At 47.0% G+C, this 27,936-nt stretch overlaps 1 protein-coding gene across 2 annotated transcripts in view; it reads left to right on the forward strand.

Moving 5' to 3' along the window:
* Window positions 1-3,348: 3,348 nt before the first annotated feature.
* GNAO1 (G protein subunit alpha o1) overlaps window positions 3,349-27,936 on the forward strand; it is a 165,293-nt gene continuing 140,705 nt past the window's right edge. Inside the window, exons 1-2 of one of the 2 annotated variants that reach the window (XM_026494787.4) lie at window positions 3,349-4,234; window positions 4,458-4,500. In XM_026494787.4, coding sequence (XP_026350572.1) covers window positions 4,117-4,234; window positions 4,458-4,500 — 161 coding nt within the window. In that variant the 5' untranslated portion in view covers window positions 3,349-4,116. The remainder of the gene's footprint in view (window positions 4,235-4,457; window positions 4,501-27,936) is intronic. The other variant, XM_026494788.4, reaches the window with a different exon arrangement.

The following is a 27,936-nucleotide window of genomic DNA, read 5'->3' on the forward strand; positions in this document are numbered from 1 at the left end:
GATCTAGCATTTTGTATACAAAAAAATCATCTGGGGAGTGGCTATCAATGCAGATTGCAGAGGAGTCTGACTCGATAGAAGTAAGATGGGCAACTGAATTTTTAAGTAGCACCCCAGCTAATTCTGGTTTTGAAAAAACAGTCCTGGGTTTCAAGAATCCAAGATTATACCTACCTAAACTTTTCTTTGAATCTAAATCAATATATTAAACACAGTACATTATCATTATATGCATATTTAATTAAAGTAATCATGAATGGGAAGAAATAGGGAAATTCAGCTCATCTAATCAGAGCCCATGTTCTATAAGTCAGAACTGGGGAATCTTGCATGTATCATATATTACAGTCCTTCACTATTAGGAGCCACGTGTAGTAAAAAAGTAACTTAATGTAGGCTCTTGCGGTTGCCCCTTTTAGAGAGTATATAGAACATTCTAATTACCTACTTTTTAAACTTAAAATATGCTGAACAGTGTGTGCGTATATGGCAAGGGGGATAGTTGACTGAGGGTTTGGTAAATGCGCATGATTCTCTGGCCAAAAGCAATAATCAAAGAAACGTAATTCTGGGGATCATACAAAATAAAAACAAATGGAAACTGTCCTTGATCACTCCTGATGTTAGGATTGTAATTTCCCCATTCCCACAGGAATTAATTGTGGGCAAATTAAACACTTGTGGTATTATCTAATTACTCACAACTCGCAGAGAACTGGGATGTTGTCATCTTCACTTCCTTTGAGGGGGGGCAGATATGTGTGGGTTCTGGGGCTATGAGCTTTCTCAGAGTCTAGAAAGTATGCTTTATATATTTATATAACATTTTATTGCCCAAATAGTCCACAAACTTATAAAAGGACCTCTGGTTTATTACTTAATGATGACCTAACCTTGAACAAGTTATTCGCCCCTTCAAAGGCTCAGTTTTCTCAACTGTAAAATGGATACGCAGACTAATCTGGCTCTTTCCACTTTGCCTTTACATTCCCCACAGAGATAAGTTTTACAAAAGTGCTCCGTGAGCTATAAAGCACTATACAGATAAAGTGGATTATTATTACTTGTTTTATGAAGCCCAGTTATAAAGATGCAAAGTGACCCAGAAAAAGAAAACAAAACCTGAAATACAACATCTATAGTGCCTAGAACTTTACCTGGTACATGGTAGATAGATGCTTAATAAGTACTGAGTAAATACACACACACACACACATACAAACAAAAAAACAGGTCTATGCCTTCACCACACTAGGTGTGATACCAAGAAGGAATAAATATAACTAAAAGCAAGGATAGTTTGATTTAACCATATAAGCCACAATTCCCCAGCAGCCTAACATCATAAAAACTACTAGACGTGAAAGAGTATGAAGATGTAAGACTGACTCACCATCTTCAAAGAAATGGTTATATTCTTACCTCTTTGGTCTTTCAGACGCAGCCTTGTAGGGATAGCAGAATCTGGGTGAAGTTGCTGAATTTTTTCCCTATATCAGATAGATCTGCATAATCATCCTAGCAACCTGTAGAAGAAATAATAGATTCTATAGAATGTTGGGTACCTAAGATCTATTTTGGATCTGGAAGGCTGATTTTTAGTGACATACTCATTTTAAGCAAACCAGATTTATCCCTTAAGCTCCCCTCCCCAGAGACACACCAAAGGAGGCTGGGGTCAGGGGAAGTAGCGAAGAAGTTATTTATTTTATAAAACAAATTCTTTAGGAGCCCTTTGTCAGTTTCCTAGAATACATAAAATGTGATTCAAATTTAAATATTCAAATTGCATTACACACAACTTTGACATAGCTATTTATAGAAAGAGACAAATAACACATTAAAAAATTCAAGGGAAAAATGTTTTCTTCTGGGTGGGCCTTAACTGCGTCCCCCACCCACCCCCAGTGCAAATATATTTTTATGCTGGGTAACATTTCCAAAACAGGGATGCTTTTTTCTATTGTTGAAACAAACAAGTTTGCTTTCAGAGCCACTGAAGTGCCCAACTGTTAGAAAAAACGTTTTCCACTGGCCTCTTGCCTGTCCTATCCCCATGCAACCTTTCCTATTGGCCCCTTTCTCTAGAAAGGCCCCTGGGGCTGTCTGCTGGAACTGACTGTAAAACCATTTTGTGCAGTGAGAACTAGTTCCTTCAAAATCTCAGAGACCGACCACCCAGAACATGTCTGATTTTTGGCAAATGTGTACGTGTTTCCTCGGTATTTGATTAGCTGTATGCTAAATAACTGGCCGGGGTTTCTGGGTCTTCATTTGAAAAAGAGGTGGGGGTAAAGTGTTTTAAAAATTGACGAAAGGAAGAAAATCTCTTCTCTCACCAAAAACCTATTTAAAATTCATTTTACTTATTTGCGTTTTGGGGAAGGGGCAGGACAAGGGAATTCAACGCAAAGATTTCCACCAAACTAAACGGTTCAAAATGAGCAAAAGCGTTTAAACTCTGCGTTGAGCGTAAGCATGTGCTAGGAGCTCATGAAAACCTGTCCCTCCCAACCAGAAAGCTTCCCAGGGTGGGACTTGTCTCCGGCGCTGATACCTATGACCGGGAATCTCGGAGCAGAGTCCGCGACGGCACAGGGAGGCAGAGGCTCCTTGAGAACAGGCCCTGGCTTTGTCTCATCTTGCTGTGTTCCTCTCCTCACAGCTTCCTCTCTCACATACTAGGTGCTCAATTAATGTTTGTGGGTCGCAGGAAGCGGACAGTCCGCATCTCTCCCCACGCCCCAAGCGAATTCTCGGGAACGCGGGTTTAGTCAGACCCACTGTCTCCTAGCGTTCGCTGAGGTCACTTGGTCCCGGCTGCCACGGCCCCGGCAGTTGGAGAGTAACCAAAAAGCCGAGCTGCTGGAGCCAAGATGGAGCGGAAGCGGGAGAGCGAACGAGGCCGCGCGGAGCGCGAGCTGGGGGGCCCACCTGACCGCGGCGAGGGCGGCCCAGTCCCGCGCTCCCATTGACCAGAAGGTCTCCGCGCCCGGCGCGCCAGGCGGGGGCGGGGGCGGGGGCGGGGCGGGACGCCCGGGCGCGTGCCCGGCCCCAGGCTCCGCCCCCGCCAGGACCCGCACGCGCCCACCTCGGGGAGCCGCGGGCGGGGGGCGCTGGGGGAAGGGAGGCCGCGCCGCGAGCGCGCGCGCCGCCGCCAGCTGACGCGGGCCCCGGCGCGCGCGCCTCCCCCGTACCTCGCCCCTCCCCGTCCCGGGGGCCCGGCGCGCGGCCCTGCTGACGTCAGCGGGCGGCTTGCGGTGCGGGGTGCGCAGAGCCGCTGGCGCACTCGCGCGCTGTGCTCGCCCCCTCCCCCGCCCGGGCTGTGGCGCGCGCGCTCGCTGGCTCTCCCTTCATTTTTTTCTCCCCTCCCTCCCAGCCTCTCTCTCTCCCTCTCTCTCTCTCTCTCTCCCCCTCGAGCTCCCGGCTGCCCGCGGCTCCCTCGCGCTGTCCCTCTCTCTCCGGTAGGCTCCACCGAACGATGCGAGCGTTGGGAGACAGCGACGTCGCCTCCCGCTAGAGACCTGCCCCCCGGCCCGGCCCCCTGCCCAGCCCTGCCCTGAGCGCGGGGGTCGGCGAAGGCGCCGCGGACGCACCGACGGCTGAGGACTCGCGATGCACATGCACTAGCAGCACCCCCTCACTCACTCCCTCCACACCCCGCGCCGCCGCCGCCTCCTCCTCCTCCGGCAGCAGCGGCAGAAGGACCCACCCTGCCCCCCACCCCACCCTCCGCCGGCTCCGGCTGCGGCTCCTGCCTCAACTATTATTTTATTTATTTTGGGTCGTGCACAAGCCTCAGTGCCTGCAGCCCGCGCCTCCTCGGACCGCGGGCGCCTCCTCCCTCGGCCCCGGAGCCCCAGACCCCGGCCACCTTCGCCTCGACACCCCTAGAGCCCGCCAGCTGCCGCGAGTCTCCGCTGCTGGAATCTTGTTAGCGGCTGTCTTTTTTGGGGGGTTCTGGTTTCCCGACATTTTTGTTTTCAGCCAAGGGAAGGATATCGTGGTTTTTTCCCCTTTGAGCCCAGGCTCTGTTCTCAGGGGGGGTGGGGGGCGCGCCGAGCCGGGGAGCCGTGCCAGCCGAGTCGTGCGGGCTGTGGCAGGGAAGGGGCCACCATGGGATGTACTCTGAGCGCAGAGGAGAGAGCCGCCCTCGAGCGGAGCAAGGCGATTGAGAAAAACCTCAAAGAGGATGGCATCAGCGCCGCCAAAGACGTGAAATTACTCCTGCTGGGTAAGGACCGGGGCTGCCACCCCCATCTCCCGACCCCGGCCACTCCGCACCCACCTCCTTTCGCTCTCCCACCCTACTAGTGCCTGGGGAGACCTGGTCCCCGATATGGCACCACTGTGTGCCTAGAATCGTCCACCCTCTCGCCTGCCTTACCCCCATGCCCCCTCCCCTCCGTTCCCCTAAGCTGACACTCACCAGTTTTTCCCCCTGTCTGTCCCAACAGGGGCTGGAGAATCAGGAAAAAGCACCATTGTGAAGCAGATGAAGTAAGTCCCTGTGGTGTTGGGATTTGTACTTTTATTAATAATTTTTTGTCATTTGTATTATTTTGCTCATTCCACATTGCTCTCCAGGCCTGGTTTCTGATTCGCATACACACACGCACACACACACCTGGATTTGACTCCCCTCCCCCACGCCCTACGTTGGTTCTGGGTCCTCCACCCCAACTCCCGGGTGGGTTGTTTTTTTTTTTTTTTTTTTTGCGGTGGGGGGGAGGGAAGTGGAGCGCCTGTAGTTGTATGAATGACAGTGGCCGCCATATTGATCAGAACATCACACTATTGGCATGATTATGATCATTACTCTTGCTCCTCGGGTGTATCACTACCTCCATTTCTATCTCTGTGTCTCTGTTTCATTGTGTTTCTCTCTCCTCCTCCGTCCACCCCCCCCCCACCTTCCACATCCTTAATCCCACTTGCCCCTGCTCTTCTCCTGGGGCAGTGATTTTGAACTTGGCTAAAACATGGAGGGGACCCAGCCCTAGACTGGGGTGGAGAATCAAGTGTCTGCTGTTCAGGGATTTGGTGCTGAATTGGAGGTTGTGGTTTCTTCCCCCCCTCCCCCGTCTCCCAAAAAAGGACTAGGGTTAGGGGAAGGGGTCATGTGGCAGGGAAGAGGGTGGGTTTCCAAGCAGGTGTGACTGGCACAGCTGTATCCAAGGCAGAGGTGGAAGGGAGACACTGGTTGAGGCTGAATGCCCGTCCCTTGCTTCCCCCTTCATCTCCCCCACCCTCCCAGCGTTTGCTCTCCTGACAGGGGCAATTTTCCTTCACTCCATGGCCTTTATCAGTGTATTTATTTACACTCTGCATAGGCCATCTTCCTTGTAATCTACCCACAATGCGGAATTCAGGCCCCACTTGCCGCCGCCCCCTTCTGCCTTAGATATCAGTTTCCCCTCCTAATTAACTGGGGGTGGATTTGAGTGATGGTTGAAAATTAAAACAAAATGGGATATTCCTTCCCTTCCACACTTTCTCAGTAAGGAGCCTCGCCCCTCCTTCCCACTCTCAGGCTTGCTTCTTGCCCCATCCACTAGGCAATTCCTGGTGAGCCCACAGGCAGCTTTGCTTGGGAGGGGGTGGCTTGCGGGGAAGGGGTGTGCGCCCTCAGGGCCTCCTGGCCCTGCTGCTTCCGTTGGCCTGTCAGTTCGGGACAGGGGAGTTCGTTAAGACCGTTTAGCGAGGATTCCACGTCGCTTTGCTGTGACACCTTCGTGCACACACAGCTCCTAATTAGGGGTTGCTGTGCAGTAAACAAAAATGATTATTTTTCAACTTGACAGAATAGCTGAAGTAATTGCATCCCGTAGGAAAACAATGGAAAATAAAAACCCCTTTCGCAGAAAGGTGGGTGGGAGACGAAGCATGCTTGTGGTTTCAGAACCAAGATGCAAAAAATCTTGCATGTGTAACAGGCATGACAAGCGGGTTCTAGGCGGCGCCATGATGGTAGGGAGTAGCGACTCGGAGACAATTTCCCCACGTCTGTTTGACATATTCTTATTTTCGTTAGCTCCCTGGGGCTTTCTTTGCAGAGGCTCCCTCGGCTCGCCGCACCCCTCTGAGCCACGGGTAATTTGGCCTGGGGCTTCTCTGGAGCTTGTGCAGCCCAAATGGATGGGGAGGCGGGGCCTGGGGAATTGCTCTTTGCAACAAGGTGCATGTTGCATCTGCCTGGAGCCCTTGCAGGTCGGTAAATGCAAGCAGCGCCACCCCTCTCTCCCAGAGGGGGATGTTTCAAAACTTCAGAAGTCTGTAATCTGCGGTGGCGGCCTCAAAGCCGGGTAGAAGCCCTGGCCACCAGGGCTGGGTGAGGTTTCAGGCATTGCGAGTGGTGGACAGCGCCCAGCTGAGGCCGGAAAAGTCGATGGGGCTCAGCTCGGTGACGCTCGGCTCAGCTCGGTGCGGACTGGGCGCGGGGCTCGGAGGGACTCGGCAGTGTTCGGAACGGAGTCGGGGCCCCGGCGGAGAGAACCGAGCCGCTTCGGAGGGGGCCGAAGGCAGTCGGAAAGGCTCGGGGAAGGGGAAGGGTGGGGGGAGAGTCTGCAAATTAACTTTGCGTTCACCAAGGCAATTCCTTACCTGCTTTTCCCCCGAACATGCCCCATAAATTAGGTTGATTTAATAAGAAGTTTAAAAATATATACTCAGTCCCCCAAAGGGTACATCGCCTTTTTTATTCAAAGAGAGCAGAGTTCTCTGAGGAAATAGGTGTGCCATTTTAGAACGAAAATTCCTAATTATATATTGCGGCAGGAAATCTTAAATGAAGGTTGTATGTAGGCTTTTTCCAGGAAAGTCTTATGCGTCTCATATTTAGTTACACTGAGGAGGGGGAAAAAGTCAAGCCCTGATGTCTGAGATGTCTGAGATGGTTAAATCAGGTATGGGAGCATTTCTTCTCTTTTACCTGTACCCTCTCCACCCCCACTTTTCTTACTCCCACCGGACACATTTTTGGAGAAAAATGTCAGGCAAAACTGAGATTTTGTAGGTAAAAGTATTAATATTTTTTTTTAAATAACACCCAACTCTTTAGGAAATAGCCTAGGTTTGTTCAAAAGGTCAGTGAAAAAGATTTCCATGTAAATTTTGCCACAAGGGACCCTGGCATCCCGTCCTCCTGAAGCATTCATGAATGGCAGCTTTTCCTGTGAGCCCTCCAGCTTGGCTTGAAATAAATCAGATCAGGGCCTTATGCCAAGCTGGATGCAGGACTTGTTTTATTAACCACAAAATGTGGGATTGGTGTCACTGTATCCTAGTGACAAATGCTTTTGAGTCCTCCCTTGCAGAGATGATTTTCCCAATCGCCACTTGACTGAGAGTCACTTGAGTCAGGAGACCTGTACTGTGGGTGGGGCGGGGCCCAAAAATCTGGGTGGCATTTACAGAAAGCAGTTTCGGACTTGCCTGTGTAGTGTGATTGGTGAGCAACCTATCAGGCCATATGTATGAATTAATTTGGATGCTGCTTTATTTCACCTGGATAGATGAAATTAGAGAGTTCTCCATGGGTGATTGCCCTGTGAGAATCTGATGATTTCCTCATGGGGTCTGGGGTTTAATAGCTCCCGTTGGATTGAGAGAAAGAATATTGATATTCAGACATCTCCAGGCCCTTTTAAATCAGCATTTCCAGAAGAGCAAAGAGCCATTCCTTTGAGCCCATATTCTCATCCGTGCGCTGTGGCATGCAGATTGGAAGGACTAGGTTTCCGTATATGCCATAGTAAGTGAAGTTATACGACAAAGGACTGACTGGTAGATGCTGCTCAGAACGAACTATTAACACCGACATCAGACTAAGAATGTTGCAGGGAGACTGACCTTTGAAATTCTTTTGCTTAATACGTGTTATAGGGGGAAACCTCCGTCCATTTAAGAAATGCCACAGATTAGACCGTCATTTTAAAAGCCTGATTCTTAATACTTTATTAAAAGTTTCATTTGAGCATAGCTTGCTGGGGTGTTTGGGGTTTTTTTCCTTTGTATATGTGATCATGAGTTAGCCTTTGGGAGCTCTGTGTCAGACAATGCAAAACATTTCAGTAGTGAGAAATAAACAATGATCATTGAAACAGCAGAAATAAAATTTTACACACACCGTGAGTAATCAGTGACCTTTTTTAACATGTGGTATTTAAATAATTCTGCTCATTAGGAGGCCGTGACCTCACCTGTGATATGGCCTTATCATTTTTGCAATCCGTGGGACTCTTTATTCAGACTAATCAAAATTTTAAAAGGAGGTGTTAATTTTATTTAATTACCAAAACCCTTACAAAGAGCTCTCTTGAAGAATTATATTTTATGAAGTATGGAAGCAACAGAATATCATTTTAAGGGACTTCCTGTTTTGAGCAGTGGCAACTGTTAGGACTACATACCTGTTGAAAACGTAAAACAAACTTGTGGAGTTGCTGTAGGCACCACAGTTCACCCTCATTTGAGGTGTTGAGTTTTCCGGGATGTCACGGTCTGGCTGTCTGTCTCTGGAGCAGTAAGTGGATTTTTAGGAAGATAGAGAGTTGGAAGGTGGCAGTGAGGCATGGCCCGCAAGCTGCTGGCTTTGTACATAAATGGACACAGTAAAATGGAGCACTTTATGTGTGCACTCACGCCCAAGGTGCCTTCTCGGTGCCACTGTAAAACAAATTCCAGGATTTGCCTGGTGCAGACGTCCTTTCCCATACAAATACCCCAGCCTTTACAGCAGGTTATGATTCCGAGGACAGACCCCATCCTGTTGGGGCAGGGAGTCTTAAGACATCACCTGCTGCCAAAAGCTGGGGGTGTCCCTCCCACCAGCTGACCCTACCTTTGTAACTAGGGCTCTCCTGTTTGGCTTAGGTTCACGGCAAGCCTGTGTTCATTCAGCACGCTGCTGTGCAGCACCTACTAGGTGGCAGTCATGTGGGGAGGGGAGTGGCCACGGGTAGCCATTGCTCTGTAGAAGTGCAGCCGTCTAAAAGGGCGTTTCCTGCACGTCCCCAAAGGGTCCCATGTGGAGGCAGCACTCTGGAGAGCTACTCTTCTAGATTTGTAGGCTTGTTATTTCTGCAATCCTCTCCTTGCCTGCTTTGCCCTTCCCCCTTCCTCTTGTCTCCACGTTTATTCAAATGGATGCACCTTGTATGCACCTTGCTCTCTGGAGACCGCATGAGCGCAAACAGAATGTCAGATCAAGTAGCAGATGAGTTCTCCTTTGCTGATGGATGGTGCTCTCTCGCTGCTTACTGTTCACTGAGCTGTAAATACCAGCAGACCTTCCTGCCAGAAGAGTGGCAAACAGTCCACCTGATCTCCTCAGGAATCAGCCGTGGAACTCTTGAACCTCAGTTACCTGTTGGATTCTGAAGCAGAACCTGTCTGCTTATTGAAAGGGTTGTTCCTGACTAGATTAAATGGATGAGGCTTCATTCGGGATCGACATGGCCGTAATGGAATCCGGAGTTTCTGTTCTCTGCGTTTGGGACTAGATTAGACTTGCAGTGCTCAGAGTCAGAGTACTGTCTTGTTTCTCCAGCACTTGGAACTCCCCAGATTATAGTGCTCCTCAGCGTGCCACATCCGCTAAAGACAGGGCAGGTCGCTCATGTTTTTCAGTGGCTCACAGTACCCTCTCTGTTAACACTGGAGATTTAATATGCGCAGAATACGGTCCTATTTTTCTGACATGTGGTCAGTCCATCTGGATGCAGGGACTTGGTTCCCTGTCTCCCAGGGTGCCTTCAGGCTCTCATTTCTTACGAAGCTAGACAGACCATTATCACAAGAGCCGCATCGTGATCTGAAAGACAATAGACAAGCTGGGAAAGGGATGATTTCAAAATGAGAAAACATTGTGGAAAGGGTTACCCCCAGGCTTGACACTGCAAAGAACAACTTTTGATGTTGACGAAAGAAAACTCATGAGTGTGTGTGTGTGTGTGTATACACACATACTACATGAATTTAAGAACAGCAGGTACTACGACCAGGGCCCTTTACCTTATGGATTGCATCACCGTAAACAGCTTAACGGTGCTCAGATGATCTCCATTCTCAGAATTCTTTTAAATTTGCATCACATTCTTAGTTTATCCTGTGCTTCTTGCTCATACACAATACTGGTTAGAAAAGAAACTTTCCAACAAATCCGGCATTAGCATAGAGGGGAAGGAGAGGAAGGAGCAGTGGCCTGTTACTGGTTCAAGCAAATACCTAGTTTCTTTTTTAGAGAAGCCGTTTAGCATGCTTCTCTAAAATTGAGAGGTGATTAAGAGCATGGACTCTGTAACCAGACTACCTGGCTTCAAATCCTAGCTCTGCCACTAACTAGGTGTGTGACCTTAAACAAGTTGCTCAATTTTTTGTACCTCAGTTTCTTTGCCTGTAAAATGGGGCTGATAATAAAAATACCTGATGGGGTTGTTGTGAGCAGTAAATAATGTAGTATATGAAATGCCCTTATAACAGTGTTCTAGAAATCATTATACAAATGTCAGCTGTAGTTTTTATTCCTTTGACTGATTAGTGGGTGTTCCCTTCCCATACGGAGTGCTTTTCTGAAGTATGTGGGCCTTACCTTCTTTGAGAGCCAGAAGGGGAGCGCTGTGGTTCATGCTCATGGCTTCTTCCCCTTGCCTGCTCTGCAGCGCCAGTTATGTAACACACTGTGTTGTCATAACTGATGTGACATTTTTGATGGTGCAGCTGCTTCAGCCCATGAGGCTGGAGTGATATTACAAAGAGTGGGAAAGAGCACTGGACCGGGAGTCAAGAGAAGTGGCTCTCCCCCTGCCTCTCGGGGGATTCCGTTTCCCCCAGCTCCTTCCCTGTTCTAAGTGGTCCACGAAATTGGGAACTGCCTTCATTTTCAGGGTCTTGATGGCTTTGATTCGAGGTTCTAAACATAAAAGCATCAATTACAGTTCCGTCCTGCAGGGGTAGGGGGTACCTATGAAAGCTCTTTGAAGGCCAAGAGAATTGCAGAATAGCAACCTCAACCACAAAGCTTTGTCAGCCAAGAAAATCATAGTCCTGAGAGGCATTTTGAGGAAACCACCTCTAACCAAACTTTTCGTGCAGATGTGGTTCTCAAACCAAAGAGGAGGATCTGAAAGTATCCTGTTAGTAAAAAACAGGATGTTTCTGGGAGGAGAGCCCCAGTGACATGTTCGAGGGAGAAGTGGTTTGTTTGTGGCTTCCAGGATTCTTAGAAATGGAGACAGCCTGGCTCCACTGAGGATGGCTGCAGGTGAAGGAACTAGCCTGGGATCAGATTTACAGGGGCTGTAAATCCCAGGGGTTGGGAGATTTGCAGACCAGTAAAAGGGGAAGGTCAGGAGAACTGTGTTTTAATTTTGACTCATTCTCTAACTTGACTTTGGGCAGGTCGTTTAGTCCCTCTGAGCCTCGGTTTGTTCATCTCTTAATTAGAACGTGGGCTTTCACCACAGAATTTCTCAGGTCTCTTTCAGGTTCCTAGCTCTAAGATCCAGTAAATGCAAAGAGAAACCTAGAAGCCTGAAATGCAGGGGGGAATAGTGGGAGTATTTACCGCCCACAGCTTTTATCTGCTGAGCCATCTTTAGTTCTAATTTTCTTTACAGAGAAGAGGAAAAACATTGTGCTTTTCATAGCACAATTTAAAAAAAAATTAAAGTAAAGTAAAATCCTTCAAGGCTAATAGTCAATGCCCTAAATTTGTCCCCCTACTCACTTAATTTCTCAACCAAGAAGGAGGAAAGGGGAATAACATGTAAGGATAGTACTCCGCAGCCAAGAATTTACCCTGGATTCTCTATGTCATAGCCAACTGGTAGGTTTTCCATGGAAAATTGTTACTTTATAGGGACAGCTTCCTCATGCCATAAAATCAACTCCGGGTCACCTGCATCCAGGGTCTCAGAGCACTAACGCTTATTACATATTGTCAAGTAATTATGTGCATAGTGTGTCTGTCTCCTTTGCTAGTCTTGGTGCCCCTTCCTTACGAGGGCTCCTTAAAGTAGGAATGGGGACTTACATAATACAGCACTGAGCCCAATGTCTGACACACAGGAGGTGCTTCATAAATGCTTGATAAATGAAGAAAAGAGAAAGAAATGAGGTTCATGAGGAACTCAAACTCAGTTGTACATAAGCCAGAATAATAATATTGGAAAACTTTGATGACCATAGCATTCATCATATTCAACGCAATCCATTATCCTTATTTGTTTTTTCACATCAACCTATGAGGAAAATAGCCGTCAACTCCATCTTACAGATGAGGAAGTGAGGCTCAGAGAAGTTGGGTGGCTTGCTCAAAGCCACACAGCTTCGTAAGTGACAGTGATGTATTCAGACCATGATTTGTTTAATTCCAAAGCCTGTGTCCTTTCTGTCCTAGCCCTAGGGGGTTCTTATTAGACCACCACCGTGTGGGCAGAGGAGAGCTTCGCAGCCTGGGACCCAGTACCCATCAGCAGATGGGGTGGCACTAGCTTTGGTTGAGCAGCGGGGTTCCTTTTGGAGGTGGTGGCCATCCTCACATTTGATATTGATGCTGATACCAGAGTGTTCCCTAACCATCATCTGGACAGCTCCTGAAATCATTTTCCATTGCTGCCTCAGAAGTGTGGGCCGTTTGTGGGCGGCTGCAGAGAGAAGCTGCCACTGAAGACTGGCTTTGGTAGAAGCAGGTGGTTCAGAGGAGACTTGGGAAAGACAGAATAGTAGTATATACATCCATTCAACCATCCATCCATCTATCCATCAATCAACCATCTTTTCATCCATAAGCATTTACTGAGCATCTACTGTATGCTGGACGTATACATGGTATCATGGAAGTAGAGAGGAAGGTCTAGGTCCCTACCCTTCAGGAACTTAGTCTAAAGGGAGTGACATGTAAAAGACACTCGTACTTCAGAGCAGGAAGCCCATGAGGCTGTGGGACGATGGAGGGCACCATCTCTAGGTAGGAAGTTCAGGGAGAAAGTGGCCCACGGGCTGAGTCTTAAAAATGAGTGTTAGCTAGCCAGGTGGAAAATAGGAATGCCAGGCAGAGGGACCAACATGTAAAAAAGCTCTAAGATATGTCAGCGCATGGAGTAGGCTGGAAGTATAAAATAACTTGGTTTGATGAGAGCACAGTCTCTAAGAGGACTGTCCAGAGATGAAGGAGTAAGAGAAAACGGAGATAGATCATGAAGGCTCTTGTCTACTATGCTAAGGACTTTAGATTTTATTCTGAATACAGTAAGATGCCACCAGGAGGGCTTTTTTTTACTGAGGTGTGATTGACAACATTATATTACTTTCAGACATTCAGTGTAATGATTTGATATTGGTGTAAATTGCAAGATGGTCACCACAATAAGCCCAGTTAACATCCATCACCACTCATAGTTATAGATTTTTTTTCTTGTGATGAGAACTTTCAAGAATCATAGGGTTCTAAGGAAATGGGTGGCTGGATCATTTTTGCACTTGAGAAAGATCACCTACGTGGACGAGAGGGAACCATGTCCAGAGGTTAAGAGACCAGGTGGAAAATTATTTTTGTGATCCAGGTAGGAAAAGATTAAGAAGTACCTTAAAGCAGTGAGTGGGAAAAAGAAACAGACTAAGAGATATTTGGGCAACGGAATAATTGAAATTATTTGATAATCAATTGGAAGGGCTTTGGAGAGGAACTTCATTTTATTTATTTATTTTTAAAGATTTTATTTATTTATTTGACAGAGAGCAAGCAAGCGAGCACAAGCCAGGGGGAGGGGCAGGCAAAGAAGGAGAAGCAGACTCCCCCACTGAGCAGGGAGCCCAATACAGGCCTCCAACCCAGGACCCATGAGATCATGACCTGAGCCGAAGGCAGATGCTTAACTGACTGAGCCACCCAGGCGCCCCGAGGAACTTCATTTTAAAGGATATAGACAGGGGTGTGCCTGGCTGACTCAGTTGGAAGAGCATGTGACTCTTGATCTTGGGGTCATGAGTTCAAGCCCACATTGGATGTAGAGATTACTTAAAAAAATAAAATCTTTAAAAATAAATAAATGAAGGATCTAGACAAGAATGAGTCTAGGATTCCCAGTTTGGGCTACTGGTAGGGTAGTAGTGCCATCCACTGAGATGGAGCAATGCAGGAGGGAGGGGGAGGGCTTGCGGAGAAAAGTGATGACTTACTTTGTTCACATTGGTGATTCTTGTGGGTCATCCACGTGGAGATCCCTGGCAGGCAGGCAGATATGTGGGGTAGGACGTAGGACACACCTGGGGAGAAGGGTCAGTTTGGGATCCTGTGCTTGCTGTGGGCAGTGGAAGCTGTGAAAGTTGGTCACCTCACCAGGCTGAATGAAAAGACAGAGGATGCATCCCCCATCATGTGCATGCGCCCCAGCTCCAGGATGTGACAGTCATTTAGGAAGAGGAGCCTGTGAGCGAAACTGAGAGCGCTGAGCTGAGCGATGGAAAGGAAACTGAGGTGAAGCAGCAGCATGTAAGCCAAGGAAGGAAGGAATTTCCAGAAGGAAGAGGTTGAGTGAGATACTGCAGTAGTCAAATAAGCTGAAGACTGACAGGTGCCCAGTGGATCTGGGAAGTTGTTGGTGAACTTGGCAAGAGCTGTCCCAGTGGAGTGGCAGGAGGAAAGCCAAATTGCAGTGGGCTTTAAGTAAGTGGGACTGAGCAAGTGGAGGCCATGAATGGAGATCCCTGGAAAAGAACCATGGGTTCTCAAAGGAACGGGACGGAGGGAGGAAGGGAGGGGGGAGTGAATAGAGTTGAGTAAGGGCTTTATTTTTATTGTTTGTTTGGCTAGCATGGTGGGACCTGGATCCACTGAGAAGCAGAAAGGAAAGGGCCCAGGTAGAAGGAGATGTCGAAGGTATAGGAAAGAAGGAAAGAAGAAAGAAGGTATAGGTAGAAGGAGCAAAGCCCCAAAAGGATGGGCAGAGATGGGGCGCAGAATATGGTTAGGTGACCTGGTATTGACACGAATGTGTGTCACCTTCCCTGAGACTGCCAGAGAGCACTGAGGATAGGGAGTGCATAGAGAAATTTGGCGAGGGGGATGATGGGGAGAAGATGTTGAGGGGGTTCCTGCCTTACCTTTTATTTTGCTGAAGTGAGAAGAATTAAAAAGCAACTGTACTCCTTTACCGGAACACCAAAGACTGGTAACCTTTCTTCTATTCAAACCATTCATTTATTCATTCATTTACCTAGTATTTATCTAGCACCTGTTATATGTTAGGCACTGTGCTGGGTGCTTGGAGATTCAGTGGTGAGCAAGTCAAGGCCCAGGGGACTCGGGCAATAACTTCATAAACAAATAATCAGGCATAGTAATTGCAGACTGTGAAAATTTTTCTGGAGTCACACCTTTGAGTAAGACCTTACACTGATCACCGAGGGATCCAGTTCCTGCCCTCAGAGATTTGAGTCAATTGAAGGAGACAGACTGGTGCCACGAAGGCCCAGAAGAGGCAACGATGGAGTTTAATTTGGACAAGGGCTCAGGGATCACACATGCCTCAAGACAGCTAGTGGAGAAGTGAGGGTTCAGTGGACACCATTATTTTACTCGTTCCAGGCTGTTCCAGTGAGGCTGCTCATCACTGGGCCCCTGCCACTTGGAGATAAGAAGTGGGTGTGTGACCCAGCCCTTGCCATTCACAAAATCCCATTTTCCTGGCCACGGTGACTGGCAGATGGGATAAGACTCAGTCCAGGCCAGTTAGAGTCCTTCTTTGAAATTTGATAGTCAGTACGAGAAAGAAGCTCTTCATCTGGGATCCCAGCAAGATCTTCACTGGGTTGGAACGATGAAAGCCTGGTGCTGTCTGGGGCCATGTTTCCACATCTCCATTACTCTGCAGGGAGGAAGCTTGCTTATCATGAGAGACTGGGACGTGAGGGAGGGAATGAGGAGAAGACAGAAAGAGACAGAGGAAGCCAGAAAGACATCTGACAGTAATTATTATAATCCCTGAAGCTGGCTCTGTGGACCTGAAAGTTATGTGAACCAATAAATCCCTTCTTTTACATAAACTAATTTCAGCTGGAATGGTCTCCTTGTCATCCAGGAAGAAGAAGCAGTGTGAGCTAAGCACAGAAGCTGGACTCAGACGTGCAGGGCACCATCAGGGAGCAGTGGGCAGTCTTATGGGACCATAGCGCTTGTGGGAGTATGAGGAGAAGTGATTAGAAGGGAGGAGCGGAGCTAGATTGTGGGCTTCCCAGACTGCTTCGCTAAGGTGCATGTACTTTGAATACAGAATAGGATGTGCCACCCTCCACGGTAGGGTAGTAGGATGCCAAGTCAGCAGAGCTTGAAGAGGAAGGCCAGAGAAGACGCCTAAAAGCAGGGAGATTTCTGTAGTCTGAACTGGGAAATTGGAAGGAAAGGCAGTGAGGAACTGGGTGGGGAAGAGATTTGGGGAGTGGACTGGGTGAGACCTGGTGTCTACTTGAGCATGGGGAGAAGAAAGTAGATCAGACAAGTCCTCCCAGTTTTGAGCCTGGATGTTGGAGTTTAGTGATGCCATCAAGTTAGGAGGCATAGGAATGGGAAGAGGGGTGTGGACAGAAGAGGGCAAGTCAAAGCACAAGCACAAATTTTGGGTCCTTGAAGGATAACTTTTGTATTATGCTCACATCGTTTAGTGTCTTAGGAAGTCGTTCTAGCATTTAGAAGAGCGGTCAGGGCTGGCAACACTGCGTGGTGAGGCCATGAGAGTGGATGCAGTTCCCCTGGGGTGAGTATGCAGATGGAGAGGAGAAACCCCCCCCACCCCAGCCCACCCCGTTGTGGAGGTGAGCAGGGACACCTACCTTAGGTAGGCTCATAAGTAGCTCCCCCTGGGAAAAGGGGCTGGGAGTCAGAGGAGAGGGAGGAGCACCCTGCTGAGAACCCCAGGGGAGGGAATGTGCTTCCGGAAGTTCTGTGTAGCAGCAGGGTTCTGTTCCAAGGCACTGCCAAGCTAGATAAGGACTGAGAAAGGACCATTGTATTTGGTGATTGAGGCTATTACTGGCCTTTGAAAGAGCAGTTTCAGATAGAAGCCAAACTCAAGAAATTAGGATGGGTAAATCTGGACTAGGAGTAAAGAAGCCTGAGTGCTACCTCAGCTCTGTCCCTATTTAGCTTGGTGGCCCCAGGCAAGTTCCATAACTTCTCTAGGCCTTAGTATTCCCATGTATAAAATTAGGAAACCCGATCGAATGATCTGTAAGCTCCTGCTCAAGTCTTGAGGTCATAAGTTAAATTTTGCTGTCCAGCAAAACAGATGTTCTTGTGGCAGAGGAATTCCCTGCCTTCTCCCTTGGCCACCCCCAACTGAGATAATAAATTATAACAAAATTAAGCTTTCAGAAGTCTAGTGCTAATTGAGAAAGGAAACTGGGACATCAGCTCAGGGAGTTGTGGCCACCAGTGTGCGTGCGTCCACGTGTGCGCTCCGCTGAGAGTGTGGAGCCCTGAGAGGTAGGAATTTGTCTCGGAATGCTACCACGGTTTACAAGAGCAAGATCCTGTGCTCCTCTTCCCTGGGGAGGAGCGCTGAAGATGGTTCCAGAGTGCAAATGCAAAACAACCTCGGGGGTCCCCTCTCTCTGAATTCACATGGCTAGGAGGAATAAGGCTCTTGAGCCTGAGCTGGCTGTGTGAAGAAGAACCGGAGGGACCCGGAGAGAAACAGGCCTGAGGTCACCAGAAGGCAAGGGCAGGGGAGGCACCGGCTCTGTCTCGTAGGCACTCTGTGGCCCTGTCAGTGGGGGACTTTGGGGAAGGGATGATAGAATGGCATCTGGTTCTGAGTTATTGCTGGTTTTCCTACCCTCTTTTTCCCCTATGTGCACAAAGGTCTGTCGTTTTTTAATCCTTTCCCAAAAGTTTCAATTACATGAACCTCACTGTTCTCTGACTTCTCTGGCTGCTGTTTGTTCATTCTGTGAATACCAGTGGAAGACCAATCATGTGTTGGCTCTAAGTTTCTAGGAACAGAGCTCTTAAGACTGACAGGCTCCCTGCCCTCAAGGACCTTACAGTTTCAGAGAAGGGAGCTAGACAGTAAACAAGTAAATGAATGAGTAAGGTCATTTGATACAGTGATATGTTGTAAAGGAGGAAGTAAGGCCTAAACAGAAAAGAGTGGTTGGCAGAAATGAGGGAGAAGGAAGCGGGTCAAGAAAGATCTGAGGAAGGGGTGCCTGGGTGGCTCAGTCAGTCAAATGTCCGACTCTTGGTTTTGGCTCGGGTCATGATCTCAGGGTTGTGAGATTGAGCCCTGCGTTGAGCATGGAGCCTGCTTAAGATTCTCTCTCTCCCTCTGCCTCTCCCTCTTTTCCTCCCGCCCTCCCCTGCGCATCTGTGCACTCTCTCTCTCTCTCTCTCTCTCTAGCGCATGCCTTAAAAAAAAAAAAATCTGAGGAAGACGGACTAGCAGATGCAAACACCCTGAGCAGGAATAAGCAGGAAGAAGCCTAGGGAGCTGGGCCTCAGGAAAGGAAAAGTGACACAAAACGGGATTAAAGAGGCCCGGTGGCCATGCAGAAGCCATTTGGGCTTCATGCTGAATGCCATGGGTGGTTGAAATATGGGACAACTTGACCTCACTTGTGTATCAAAAAGATCCCTCTGCATTCTGAAAACAGCAAAACTGTAGGGGCAGAAATCACATCACTGGTCTCTGAGGATGTGGGAAAGAGAAATTGATTACAAAGGAGCACGAGGGAGCTTTCAGAGGTGATAGAAATATTCTTTCTCTTAATCGTACACTGGTCATGCAATCATATATGTTCATCAAACCTCATCAAACTGTACACCTAAAAAGGGAGAATGTACTGTAATTAAATTATAATTCAGTAGATCTGACTTGTAAAATGTACATTATTTAATTGAAAAAGAAAAAAAAATTGCAGTAAGCCTTAACAAAATCCCCGTGGCTGCCATGTGGAAGATGGAGGGAACGCTCAAGGCTTGCGTGCCCTAAGCAGTGCCCTCACCACTGCTCTTACAGTTGAGCTGTATTATGTGCTTTTCCTGGTGGCTTTCTTCAGTCAGCTTATTGATGTGTGTTCCCAGTTTTCCTGTTTATTTAGCTTTCCTCTACAACTGGCTTGAGAGCTCAATGTAGGTAGAAGCCATCTGCTTCCTTCGTGTGAGCCCATGGTAGACCCTTGTTACATATTATTGTCCTTACATTTGAATGGTGCTTGAGAGCTTACAAGCTGCTTCCTCGTTCCTCATCACCTTTGGGCCTTACAACAGTCCCGTCAGGACACGTAGACAACGCCTGTATCCCCATTTTATAGACCAAGAAACTGAGGTGAAAAGAAGTCTGTGTAGCAATATCAAAGCAGCATGAATCTTAGAGATCTTAGCTTTGCCATTTGTGGACTATCAGTGTGTTTTGGGGAACATTATTTAGTCTCTCGGAGCCTCAATTTCTTAATCATGAGAAAGATGAAAAGGAAACACATTGCAGACACACTGTGATGATTAAATGAAGTAACAGAGCTAAAAGCACTTAGCACGTAGTTGAAATTCACTAAATGTTAACTCTTTGTATCATTTTTACTGTCAGAGGAAAAAGAGGTTTATTCAGGGCAATATGGTCAGTATGTGATGGAGCTGGATCCTAGGTATGTCTCTCCTTCCATCCAATCACCCAGTACATCCTTACTGGTTGGCAGTTGATTGGTCCTGGGCTAATTAATTACTTTTTACCAAGTCAGATCCTTCAATGCAGTCATTGATTAATTCAACAAATACTTACTAAGCACTCACCATGTGCTCAACACTGTGTAGGATATGATGGTGAACCAACACAGGCTCCCTCTCTGCCCTTGAAAATGGAGAGTCCCTTACAATTAATAAACACTAGAGCCCGGTAAGAGGTGGAAGATGCTGAGGGAGCATCTCCATTAGTTTGGGGTTTGGGAAGACTTCCTGGAGGAGGTCACATTGCAAATGTCTTTTTTTTTTTAAACGGAAGCCTTTTTAATTATGACATAAATTAATATACGCCCAAAATGTTCATTTGTTTTAAAAAGCAAGCATTCATGTAACCATCACTAGGTAAAAAAAAAAAAAAAATAGGATGTTGCTAATGGCCAGGAAAGTTCCTTAAATATCCCTTCTTGATCACAGCTCCCTCCTTTACTCCCTACCTCCTGACTTTCATGGTATTTCCTTATCTTTCTGTAGAGTTTACCACCCACGTATGTATCCTGTACTCATATAGTTCAGTTTTTCCTGGTTGGAATGTAATTGTAATCATTGTTATATATTATTAAGTCTTATGTCTTTCCTTCAATATTGCATTTGTATTATCTACCCACATTGTACATAGCTGTATTTCATTTATTTTCATTGCTATAAGTGTTCTGTAGCATTCTCTTCTGAATATTTATCATTTTTCTGTGAATTATTTACAAATATTTGTGAATATTGATGAATATGCTATATATTATTGAATATGAATATGAACATGCTATATAGTTCACACCATTATTTACCAGCTATGGTTATACTATAGTTTATTTATCCATTCTACTGTCAATATGCCTTGGGTTATTTTGAGTTTGGGGCAATTACAAAGGATGCTGCTATGATCACCCATGTGGATATATATCGTAAGGCACACGCCTCTGTGAAGCATTCTTTGAGGTGGAATTGCGGGGAATCTTCACCTGTAGTAGATAATGCCACGTTGTTTTCCAGAGTGGTTATTCCGTTTTATACTTGTGCTAGCAGACAGAATTCCGGTTATTCCAAATTCTTGCCAATATTTGGTATTGTCAGACTTTTACATTTTTGCCAACTGTATCGGTGAGCGGCAGTATCTCACTGTGCTTTTACTTTACATATTCTTGTAAATCAGTACACATTACTGGTGAGATTGAGCAGCTTTTCATATACGTATTGGACATTTGATTTCCACTTTTGTGAAACACCTCTTCTTTTGTGACCTTGTAAATTAGGTTGTAATTTTATATTAATCTGTAGGAGTTCTTTATATGTTCAGGATACTAGTCCTTTTCCAATTTTATTTGTTACAAATATTACCTCCATTCTCTAGCTTGTTTTTTCGCTTTGTTAATGGTGAACCATGATAAAAAAGATGGTCTTATTTTTAATGTAGCCAGATTTTTCAGTCTTCCCAGTTTTGGTTATTGTTTCTTGTGTCTTATTTAAGTAATCTTTCTTTATCTTGAAGTGGTAAAAGCGACCCTCTTTTGCCCTGTTCAAAAAGCTTTGTAGCTTTTTTTCTTCCACGTTTAGGTGTTTAATTCATCTGCAATTCTTGTATGTGGGGTAAGATAGGGGTCTAGTTTTAACTTTTTCCCTAAATGATACCTATTTGTGCCAGCATTGCTTATCCAAAAGGCCATTTTTTCAGGCACTGTTCTGTAAAACTACCTCTATTTTAAGTCATGTGTTTATATACACAGAGACCTGTTTCTTGTCTCTTTAGACCATTCCACTGGACTCTGTTCTTATGTCAGTACCACACTGTCTCGATCACTGCAGCTTTATAACATGTCTTGATGTTTAGTTTCCCAAATCCCTCCTCTTGGTCATCTTCATGAGTGTTCTGGCTGTTCTTGGCCGGTTGTGTTTGCATGTAAATGTTAGACTCAGTTTATGACACTAATCTGTTTGGATACAATTGACATCTTTAGATTGGACCTCTTTAAATCTTAAGTTTTCCTGATCCACGAACATGTTCCATTTTACCATTAATGTAGGTTATCATCATTTCTCTTAAAAATATTTATAATGTTTCCCATAGAGGTCTTATTTACTTTCTGTTAGATTTGTAGCTAGATACTTGATATTTACAGTGGCCTTGTAACTGCTTCTTTTTTTGAATTACATTTTGTATCTGTTGGTGGTATATGCAAGTACGATAGATTTTTTAATATTGATTTTGTATTCATGAACCTTACTTTTTATATAAATTCTAATGGTTAATCTGTAGACTGTGAGGCCCAGAGAAGGGAGTGACCTCTCTAGGTTCCCATGACTAGCTAGTATCAGAGCAAGAATGAGTGTGGTCCCGTTTCTCCCATTTCTACTTCCCAACAACTGTACAGGAAGGGTTGGGGTAAGCCAGTGGGGGAGAAGGAAATAACATTTACTGAACACCTATTATTTGTAATGCTTTCTACACATGATCAGCTTAGCTCTCAGTGGAGCCTGATTTTTGGTTATTCCCATTTTATAGTTGAAGGAAGTAAGATTCAGAGAGGTTATTCAAAAAATGTGTTGAGGGTCACACCTTGGTTCATCACTGAGAGGACTTTCCAAAGTTGGAGGAGTCCTATTTCTCTTTCATGCATATATCAGTCTATACACCTTCTCATTCAAGTTTAGATACCCACAGAAGCCTTTGGACCTCCTACCTTCCACCAGGCTATCTCCCAGGGCCCCCACCCTGTGCAGATCTGGGGCTGCCTCTAATAAAGCTGTACTATCATCTTCAGACTCACACGGGCCTGCTTATTGTCAACTCCTGGGTTGAGTTCCTACCCCCCTCCACTGTTCCCTCCCAACCGAGAAAATTAGTTCACAACTTGTTGGGTTCTAGGAACCAAATTAGGTGTTGCCCTGGGCATCTTGTTTTAGTCCTCACTTGAAAATATGGTTGGGGTTTTATGACCCTGCTTTGTTATACAGCGGACTAGAGAGAATTTATGGTTGCAGTCCTTCCTGGCACCCCTTCCCCCAGGCCGGCTGGTTGGCGGGAGCTGCCTGCACGCAAAGAGGAGGTTTGCTGTTGCTGGCTGTGCAAAGAAATTGTGAAATGCTCTGTTTGTGAACACAGCCCAGCAGTGCTCTATTCAGTATGACAACTTCCTACTCTGGAACACACGGCCCTTCACAGGCTGACTGTAAATTATGCAACCCCGGAGTTAAACAATGGGGACCAATGGGGGAAAGGAAGGGGCAAGCTGTGGATTTCGGCCTGGGTCTACAGCAGTAGAACACGGCGCGCTTCGGCTACTTGGGCGCGCTTCGGCTACTTGGCGATCGGATGGGAGGAAGGTCTTTAGCAATTGAAAAAAGCCAGGAAGTCCTGTCACAGAGCTACTTGTGAGAGTGGGTTTTAACTTTTTTCAAAATGTAAATGTTCTTTTCAAACTCTGTTTATCAATTCAGGGAGAGTTTTAGAAACTAGGAGGGACATTTACAAAAGAAAGTAGTCATATGGTGTTACCGAAAGTAATTGAATGCTGTACACAGTATTTAACCTTTGTCCTGATGGCCCCAAGTCATCATTTTTTTCTTTTTGCTTTGTGCTAAAAGTCAGCAGTGCCCCTAAGGGCAATTGATGCACAGACCATTTCCCACCCCTTGTGCCCCCTGGCCTGCCCCCATGGTCTTAGAATGCAATTAACTCCACTTTGATATGCCTTCTATAATTGTCCTGTCTCTTCACTTGCTGTCATCTGTCATGTCTTCATGCTTTCTGTGTTCCTACCTCAAGCCTTCTTTCCCTTTTCTGGTTCTACTCTGAATCTGGAATGGCCTGGAAAACTACGTGACTGGGTTTGTCACAATAGCGTGTAGGGCAAGAATAGATAAGCTTCTTCCAGAAGGGCGCTTGCCCTTTAGTGCCTGGACCTTTCTGCACTTCTGCCTATTAATGGCCCGGCATTAAGTGTGTAAAAACGAATTAGCAACTGTGAACTGCCCTACAAATGTGCGTGATGGTGACACGGTTGCTGTTGTTGTGCACTCTGCTGCTCAGAGTTCTCCGTTGTCCTTCATGGCTCCTGGCAGGGTTTTGATTCACAGAAATTGCTGGACAAGTAGCTTCCGGATAAGGGTGATGCACTGTCATTTGTTACAAAAGATGCTGGGCTGGCTTTAGCAGCAGGGAGGCTGGTCTGTAGAATCTCTGTAGCGGAAGGGTTCTGCAGGGCCCTTTCTGTACAATGACATGGGCACACGTGGGTGCCACATGGGGTCAGGCTGTGTGATAGGCAGGGACATCCCCAGGAACCCTCGGCAGCGGTGGGCACCACAGACGTCCACTCACCTGCATGAGAACTGCAAGGTCACAGCGAAGCCAGGCCAGATCCAGTTGCTACTTTTTGGTCAAGACCTGCACGAGCAGTTTTTCCAGGGAAGAAAGAATGTGGATTTGGCCATTTCCAGATGTTTGTAGCCCTCATACTAAAGTGTTTGAAACCCCTTGGTCAAAATGCTCTCCACCAGTATCATTTGTTCATCTTCACACTCTGCATATATGTATTGAGTGCCTACTGCAGAGGAAAGGGGAGTAGGAACGTGTTACCATTTGTAACAGTGGTCTGGGAAGGCCACCCTGAGCAGCTGAAATTAGACCTGATGGAGACAAGGGGGCCTGCCACGTACAGCTGGGGAGGAGGGAATGAAGAGCTGAAGGCTCGGAGTCTGTGAGGAACCACAAGGAGGTCTGCGTAGCTGGAGTCCCAAATGAACTGAGAAAAGGGGTCAGTGATTGTTTGGAGTGTGGGGTCAGAAAGAAAGGTCCATCCCGAACTGCATAGACTTTTGTCTTGTGGACATGTACACCAGTATTCTCTGCAAGGCCAGCTGCTTGGGGGTGAGGGGTGGGGTGTCCTTCATGTGTATGTGTCCTGACAAAGGACATTGGAGGGAAGGAGCCCTCCCAGGAACAAAGTGGGTTGACTGTGCATGGCCTAGGGAGGACCAGTCATTTCTGGCTAGCCTCCAGGAGACGAGCACTGAGAGTGTGGGCCACTCCGTCCTGCTCATCTCCTCGTCGAGGAGGCTCCTCCCTGGCTGCAGCTTGGCCGCCCGCACTGCCACAGCGCAGTTCCCAGACTGGGAGCACTGAGGCTCGAACGAGGACAGCAAGGCTGTCCTACAGATCCCATTCAGTGTTGCTGACCCAGGTGGCCTTGGGCCTAGACACACCCAGCAAGCCAACAAGCTGTTGAGGGGCAGGTCCCCAGGAACCAGAGCCACAGGGCATATGTGAAGGAGAGCCAGAAGGGCCAATGGGATGCGATTGAACACGTATGTTAATGTGTTTATTTTCATGTGCTTTAGGACAAAAGGTCTTAACCCATCAGCACCATACTGTTACAGGTAATCGTGGCTTAGGATGAAGTTAAAGGAGCAGGACATTTTTTTAAAGGCCTAAAAGCCATGAAGGTGGCAAAAAAATGTTTGGGTAGTGCTAGCCTCAAACCTACCGTCAGCGTGGCAGTGCTGATTCCGAGCAGGGGTTCCCATCCCTCTAAGGGACAAGAGAGTGCCTTGGAAGAGCTCTCCTCTGTCATCTTGGGGAGGAGGTAGCAGTATCTCTATCCCAACCCCAGGTCCATGCACTGCCCCACTCAGTCATCTTCTTGCCTATACTTGTCTGCCCAGCGTGTCAGTGCCATTGCCTGGGCCTGGCCCCCTCTCTACCATCTCAGCCTTTCTCTGCATGTGGTGCATTGAGTCTCCTCGGCTGTCTTCCAGAAATGCTGCTCTTTCCCTTGGCCATCCTGCTCAACCACTTTAATGGTTTCCTTTCACCCTCTGCATTGGGTCTGAAACTGTCCAGAGCTTGGGGAACATACCATAGTCCAGCCAACCGCACCGATCTGGAGCTGTCTCTCACTCTGTAGAATGCCTCTTGTTGGTGTCCCCCCACACCCCACCTCCATATCTGCCTCTGTGCTGGATGCCTGGGCAGGCTTCCTGCCCTCTTTACATTCAGGGCCGGCCTCCAAGGGCCGGCTCAGGTCTCATCGGCTCCGGGGGCATTCCTCTGGATAATAACTCACACTGGTATCTACATTCTCTAAATCACGTTGTTTATGGTGCCTGCACCACAGCATTGGAGTTTTTTAATATGCTGTCCTGGTCCCTGAGAGATTACCCCTTTGTTTATCTGGGTGTCACAGACACACGAGTGCACACGCACGTGCAGGTACCAGAACAGTCTTGCTCACCATGCGCCCAGCGGAGAGCTCTGCCTGCGAGCTGTTTGGAGAGAAGCAGTTTGACCATAGTGGTATAGTGAGCCAGCTTTGGTGTTAGCCCTGCCTCGTCTGAATCCTGGCTGTGCCACCTTTTAGCTTTGTGACTTGGGGCAGGTAGGTTTGAGGACCATATGAAAGAGAGTAGAAGGTATTTAGCCCCATACTAGGAACAGAATAATTAATAACCATGGTTGTTATTGTTCGCTAATTGGCAAATATTTGGTACGTGTAAGACTCACTTCTTCATCTAGGCTGTAAACCCTCTGTGGAGGGAATCCCAATTCATAATCATTTCTACCCCATATGCCAGATAGGTCTGAGGTGCACGGAGAATAGTCAGGGTGAATTTACATAGTAAGTCGAGGAACCTGTTGACACTGTTGTGGGTTTTCTGGTAAATTGACTGTTGGGTATAGAAGTTTTTCAATGCTTATGTGAAACTTCAGTATACACACATGGTATGTACTCTTTGTGTATTTGGGTCCCCAGTGGATGAAGAATTGCCGAGCCTGTCACACCACAACTCTTTATTGAGCACTTAACTATCTTCAGGGAGAGGGAAGGGCTCTGCCGCCCGCCAGCCTGTGGAGGGAGCATCCATCTCCACCTCCCTGTCTCCCTTCTCCACAGCCTGGACTGTGCCTCTGCTCCCTTGTCTTACAGATCTTCTGTTTTCAACCCATCCCAGCAGGTGCTAGGGCCAGATTTGAGCAGCAAAGGAGTTTGTGGCGGGGCCTTTCCTTCTTATGCATCTACCGCTAAGGGCAAAAACCTGAAAGAAGTAATATCTTAATCGAGGCAGTGCTTCCACAGGCTATACGTCTACACAAATCTGTTGAGCTGTACACCTAAAATGTGCATGTCTTACTATATGCATTGTTCCCTATGTATTACTATATGGGCCATTTCTCAATCCTTTAAGGGGTGGTCATGGTATTTTTGGTTAAACCAAGGGCCTGGGAAATAAAGCAATGCCGCTCTGAATCTACCAGCCTTGGGAGAGTCTGATTCTGAGGCAAGCAGGGAGGGGTGCTCAAAAGAGGAGGGCATGCCCCAGACACCCCAGTTTTCCCTGCTCAATTGCTAGTATCAGCCATCTGTGAACTTCCTCCATACCCCACGTTTGCACCGGAGAGTGAAGGACTGGGAGAAGATGCCCCAGCACCGATTTTAGATGCCCTGAACTGCCCAGCACCCAAGTTCATGGCCACAGCCCTCTCTGGCACAAACCTGCCTGCCACTGTGAAGCCCAGGGATTCATGTCCTGCCTCTGCCATTTGTGGGCTAGGAATTAGCGAGTCCTTACCCTCTCTGAGCCTCATGGGGGGTTTTACCCCCTGTAAGATGGTAATAAGACCTGCATTATTAGTCTCCTATGGTTGTCAGGAGTAGCAAATGAGATCACGGATGTGAAAGTCTTATAGGGATGCAAAATATAAACCATCAACTAAGTGCGCCTCCAGGCTCAGCGCAATTCCACCAGTGTCGAGAGCCCAGGTTTCGAGAGGCAGTAATGCCCAGTGGTTCAGCGTGCAGGCTCTAGAAGCCGACTGCCTGGGTTCGTTGGTCCTGGCCCTGCACTTACTAGCTGTATGACCTTGGCAAGCTGTTCACACGCATGGTGCCTCAGTTTCCTCAGTTGTAAACTAGGGACAATGACAGCCCTTGCCCCATGGGGTTGTACTAAGGATTAGATGAGTTAATCCAGGTAAAGAACTTTGCTCAGGGCTCAGTTATGCAGCTTATACTACCATGAGCAAGAATGTCTGCTAAGCGTTGAGAGGAGATCTTTATTGAGCAGAAACGGGGGTAAAAAAAAAAAATTTAAAGGTCTAATTTGAATATAACTCCTTTGTGCTCTAGCTATATTTTCCATAACTTGGGGCTTGAGATTGATTATTTGCTGTATTTGGTAAGTTTTTCCATCTGAAACCTTTAATCTTTCAA

Source organism: Ursus arctos, unplaced genomic scaffold, assembly GCF_023065955.2.
Source record: "Ursus arctos isolate Adak ecotype North America unplaced genomic scaffold, UrsArc2.0 scaffold_19, whole genome shotgun sequence".
Classification (NCBI taxonomy): domain Eukaryota; kingdom Metazoa; phylum Chordata; class Mammalia; order Carnivora; family Ursidae; genus Ursus; species Ursus arctos.